Raw genomic sequence first — 6,000 nt, 5'->3', positions numbered from 1 at the left:
TTCTATGACACAAATTTGTATTACTAAATGTCTATAACTTGTTCACTTGCTGTCATGTTTCGAATCACAATATCCATAACTCGAATAACAGAGGTTTGTTTCGAATTACATATTGCATGTCTCAAATCACACACTTTCATGACTCAAATCACATGACTCGTATCTTAAAAAAGCATGACTCAAATCACAAAATTGGTTTTCTTATTTCTTGGATATTTATTTGAATAGCATGATCTCTTGACTCGACTCATACTCTCTGCTTATATCCTGAATCAAATAACACTTTTCTCTCGTTTTTGTGCTAGTTCTTTAACACATATAGATTATTTTCCCCAAAACCCATTCACAATCTTAGAAAACATACACATTCATCTTTGATTTAGAATTCACAACACATTTGTTCTCTTAACTTTAAAAAAAGTTTTGAATCTTGTTTTGAGTTTTGCAAACAAAATCTTTCAAATTCTACTTATTGCTTTGTCCATTTTCATTCATATCTAACTATCATCTTCAAGATGTGAGATATGTGAGGAGGATTGTTATTGTTATTAACGTTTCCTTTGAAGATTTCTTGAGGATTTTAGGGGTTTGCAAATTGTGTGTATGGTTGTGGTCGAGGTTGATAAATTTAGCAGAAAAAAATATTCTTCTCTCTATAATTACTTTGGCAGATATGTATGGAAGCCTACAGGCACAATGAAAGTTCTTCTCAATCTTCAGACAAATAAAGGCTTAAGATACCAGTAGGAATGAATAAAGATCATTGCAAAATGGAGACTTGAAGCAACATTCTTTGAGTTGGAATATTTAAGTCGATTTTAAGTAAAGATTTCACATGGTTTCAATGTGAAATATCGTGTACGTGTCAACGAGGATTCAGATATAAGATTTTATATTTTTTCAGTATTACTGAGATTGTGATTTTATTGAACATCTCTGTAATATTTGTCAAAATCATAGTGGAAGAACAACAAAATATCAATGGGAAACCATCGAAGAGTGGAATAAGCATATAAAGGGCGAATAACTAAATCATTATACATCCGACGTATTATCTTCCTATTTCTATATTTTAATTTTGATTAGAATTGCATGATTAGGTTTATTGCTTTCTTAGAATCACACATGGTTAGGTTTATTGACTTAATAGCAATTTCATTCTTAAATGCAAGTTTGTTAGATTGGAACTTTGAATTATTCTTGTTGTTGATTAAACCTTGAAACTGTAATTATAGAATATTATTGTATTGAAGTTGTATGTTTACACAAATCGTGTAAATGGTTTGTAATTCAGTATATAAATCGATTGTATTTGGTTATTTAATCTATCTTTCATTCAATTTTGTATACCAATTGAGTACTTTATATATTATGTCCAAAAGCATATATCGTACGCACTTTACTTCTGCAGCGCAAACCATTTTAAAACTACGATTCTTTTGAAAATAAACAGATTTTTAATAAGTCAATTTTTAAGGAGGTGTATTCACCCCCCTCTTCTAGACCGCTGCATTATCAACCCCCTCTTCTAGACCGCTGCATTATCACATTCTCGTCCAACAATAATGAGATAAACGATTAAAATGAACCAACCGAATTTTATAAAAAAAGACCAAAGTCAAAAATTAAAACAAAGGACAAAAATGAATTTACCCCCCCTCCCCAACCTTCTTAGAAACCCACGCTAAATTCTTAAAACGCCCCTATATTTCGGAAGTGCATCTTTGAATTCATCTTTTTTTCTTAAAAAAGGTGATTTCGGAGATGCACTTCCGAAAATACCTTATTTTTTTAAAAAAAAGGTGTTTTCGGAAATGCATCGCCGAAATCATCTTCTTTTATTTTAAAAAAAAGGTGTTTTTGGAAATGCATCTCCAAAATCACCTTTTTTTTTTCAGAAAAAAGGTGAATTCGGAGATGCACTTCCGAAATATTGTTTGATGCATAAGATGAAAAACAAACAAACAAGGCTTCGATTTATCATAAATAATCGAAATTACAAAGATAGATCGACATGATATTAAAGTTACATATTGTTAAACACGGGTAGTTGAGGATGGGTCAACATTCTGATAATGTCGGCTCCCGATCTTTGAAGTTTCGCATCCAACTCGACCGGATCCTTCGAAGAAAATCGATCGAAAGTTGTCCACAAAACCTCTAAATTTTCGTCGTTCTTGACTTCAAATGGGGTGAACTGAACGTCTCCCTCGTCGTCAAGCGAAGGCGAGCGATACTCAAGCTTGACGACCTTCTGATTTTCCGGGTATTGAAAGAGAGAGTTAAGCGACGATATCAATTCCATGAATGGCGTTTCACGCGAGAACCTAAATTGGAACGGTATCGGGTAACCACTGCTGAAGTATACAAAAACAAGGTGGGGGTAGGTTTGTGTCATTGTTGTTTGTGACTTGATGTTGATGAAAATGTATAGGTGCATTATTTATAGACTTCTTGGAGTAATAATGACCCAACAAACCTTATCTTGCTATCAGTGGATGTTTCGGAAATGCATTTTCGAAATAATCCCTGAAGCATTACATTTTCAGAAGTGCATTTCCGAATTAAGCAGAAACAAAACTGAAAAAATGCATTTTGTTGTGTGTAGTCTGTTTTGTCAAATTCCACAAATGGAACAAAATGACAACAACAACAACAAGTAAATGAGAATGACATAAACATTGACAACATTAAATATATGTATATTATATATGTATTGAATCAATTTGATTTTACATTCTAGACTACAATACATACAAAAAATGACACACATCTGGTCATTACAAACAAAAAAGACCCGGTCTAATCTAAAATGCCCCGAACGATCTGTTGGCGCTTAAATCTAAAACTGATAAGTTCTTCGACCTCTCTCTATTTTCCTCCCACTCTTGCTTCATCATTTGTTCGAACTCCGCCATTCTTTCAAAAAAAGGATCCGGCAAAGCGTCCGTCTCTTTTGTATGATGTGCCATCCACTGACAAGAGGTAGCCGGAATAGGACACTCTGGTTTCAAAAAAACTTGCACAAAGTGGCGCGATCTTAGATACCTGATACAAATGATGCGGCCGGACGCATCCAAAGGTGGGTGACTATGAAGAGGAAAAAATGTCTTCGAAAATCTAAATCTCATCAAATCGACACACACCCGGTCGTACGCACCCTGCTATAAGATGGTCCATCTCGGGGAATGACATCCACTTTGAAACTGGCGCGTGAGCGGTTAGTGATGGAACAAGGGAATCATGAACTTTATCAAAGTTTTCTTGTTTCTCATAAAGTCGGCCGTAGATGTTCCTATGCGAATTCGACTCTGAAATAAGTGTCCGTCGAATAAGAGTGTGATTTTCTTCTCCTCTTCCGAGCAAACCGGCAATAACTCGATTCCCACAATCACCGTTTGTGCCTACATCAACCATACCATCAATATATTTGTGCATAAATAGCGGCATCTCATCAATGTAGATCATCAGAGGTTTTTTAATCAGAGGTGTGCGAGGCGGCTTCGAAATACGTGTTCCTTTGTTAATACTACATTTGGACTTTGGTGTGGGTGAATCCGGGATCAATGCATCAACATGTTCAAAATAAGAAGGGATATCGTTTAGTTGATGTGTCATCTTGGGTAGTTTTCGGCTTTTTAGGCGCACCTTTGGTTTTAACCTGCTGAGATGGAGGTTTCAAATCAGCGGTCTTCAGAAATGCAATTTTTCGCAATTGTTCTTCTATGTGCAATTTCATGGTGTCATCCGCTTTAGAAAACTTATCCATTATCTCTTCCAACTCATTGGAGATGGTATTTTTGGATTCATCCTCTTTCGCCGATTCGAAATAAAACGAAGCTTTTTCCAATGATCAATTACTTCATCCATGCGTATCGGGGAATTCAACTTCATCTTTTTAGAAAGTATACAAGCACATGGAAGCCCGTAGGTTGTTCTAATTGTGCACCCACATTTTGAACTATCTGGATCCGTTGTCTGCGAGTATAGATTTCCCCCCCTTAAATCGCTGTTCTGCAACCGTCTTGCTCCGACCAAATGTTGTTTTAATTTCATTATGTTGATTTTGAAGCATTTGATTCACGGTGTTCCACCCCCTACACAAATCCCCCTTGCTATCACCCAACCGTTGCTTCAATGCTGCATGTGCTGATTCAACTCGGTTAGTTGCAGTGCAACCAAGATGTCTAACTCGGTCCGTCCAAGCACAAACAACTTTTTCTTTTACTTTTTCAAGGATAGTACTTTCGACATAATTACAAAAAGTGTTCAATCCGACACACAATGTCCGGAATCGTACCAATTTCTCGGTATACAATTCTTTGGAACGTGCATATAAAATCTCCCTCCATGCGGCAATTATCTTGTCCACCACAACATCGACTTTGATGATGTTTCCGTTGTCATCATTTCTTTCTTTCGTGCCAACCGCGAGTTTGAGCTTAGTTCTCACATTGCATGTTATGTGATACCGACAAAGTAATGCGGTTGATGTCGGGAAGACGGTACCGACCGCATTCAGAGCATTATCTCGGTCGATAACGATGACACTAGGCATATTCTTTTGATCAACCAACAAAGTCTTACATATTCCCAAAGGCCATGTAAAGTTATTTTCTTTCTCACTTTCCAAAAAAGCAAATCCAACCGAATATGTCTTGTCCGTGGAGGTCACACCAACAATTTCTAGAAGCGGAAGCCTATACTTGTTGGTCTGGTACGTCGAATCAATTATAAGAACGGTTGGAAATGTGTTGAACAAGTTGATACTTTCGGGATGAGTCCAAAATATGTCACGCACCGTAACTTTGTCCTCACAAATTCTGAAGCTTGAAACGTATTGGTTATCACCCAAAAGTTTCAAAAGGTGTTGCATTTTCGACCTCGGCCCCATTTTCATGACTTTAAGATTGTACCGTTCATTGTATACTTGCTTGATATTTGAAACACTATCTGGTTTTTTCGCTTCAAATCCGCAGGTATGTTTCTCGGCGCAACTTTGATTGTCGATAATTCCAAAATAACATCCTTCTCTTCGCGAGACAACCGACACACACTTGGATGCCCGTGTAAATTAGTTTCTAATGCATGATTATGAACTCCACATATGACGCTAAAATGCCACAATCCATCAATGCTACGAGTTACGCGCAACTTAAACGAACACATACACTTTCTCGATCCCGTGTCATCGTGTTTTAACACCCGGTTTGTTCGTACATACTTCCCACCCCTCTCGCAATTCAACACAACAAAAGCTTTCCTTCTACTACTTCCATTGTCAGACCTTAATATCACAGTGTCAAATCCAATTTTACTAGCTTCATTTTAGACCTAATCTAGCAAATGTTCACGACAAGCGAAAGTCATATCATTTGTAAATTATGGTCGAACATCGACCGCAACGGTAATGGTTTTAACATTGTTAACCAGCTCATTAGGCTTAGCATCTACGTTGACCTCATCCTGGACTACTAACTCATTGGTAACAGTGTTGTCTGGATGCACCATACCTGACATATGCAAAATACATCAATGTTGTTAAAACATTTTTTTAAAATTCTGCATCAGAGCTTATTTCGGAAGTGCACTTTCGAAAATTGTAAGGTGGTATATTTTGGAAGTACATTTCCGAGCTGACGCAATTTTCTTCACCAACAAATAAACAACAATGTAGTTGAATAAGAGATGAAATGAATATTAGTTACCTCAAATTGTAGCTTTCTATGTCCTCTTTAGTATGATCAACCTCTTGAAACTTGATTTGGAGACGAAAAATGGATCGAAAATGATTGAGGTTTTGGAGAAGGTTTGAGTTTTTGTTTGGAGGAAAATGAATGAAATAATGAAGGAGGGAAAGGGTATATGAAGGGTGTTTTCGGAGATGCATCTCCGAAAAAATACGTGACAGTTTAAATTCAATGTTTAAATTGAAAAAATAAGTGCTTTCGGAGATGCACTTCCGTGAACACCAAAAAATAAGTGTTTTCGAAAATACAC

At 36.6% G+C, this 6,000-nt stretch overlaps 1 protein-coding gene across 1 annotated transcript; it reads right to left on the bottom strand.

Annotated features, from left to right (window-relative positions):
• Positions 1–3,120: 3,120 nt before the first annotated feature.
• LOC131642216 (uncharacterized) lies at positions 3,121–3,618 on the bottom strand. The gene has a single exon (XM_058912486.1). It carries the CDS (start codon positions 3,616–3,618, stop codon positions 3,121–3,123), a length of 498 nt encoding a protein of 165 aa, XP_058768469.1.
• Positions 3,619–6,000: the final 2,382 nt, after the last annotated feature.

This window comes from Vicia villosa, unplaced genomic scaffold (assembly GCF_029867415.1).
Source record: "Vicia villosa cultivar HV-30 ecotype Madison, WI unplaced genomic scaffold, Vvil1.0 ctg.004672F_1_1, whole genome shotgun sequence".
Taxonomy (NCBI): Eukaryota; Viridiplantae; Streptophyta; class Magnoliopsida; order Fabales; family Fabaceae; genus Vicia; species Vicia villosa.
This window is presented reverse-complemented; position numbering and strand designations above follow the sequence as displayed.

What these genes read in the sequence shown, in the direction of transcription:
- LOC131642216 (XM_058912486.1), bottom strand. Translation starts at nt 3,618, where the DNA reads ATGACACATCAACTAAACGATATCCCTTCTTATTTTGAACATGTTGAT.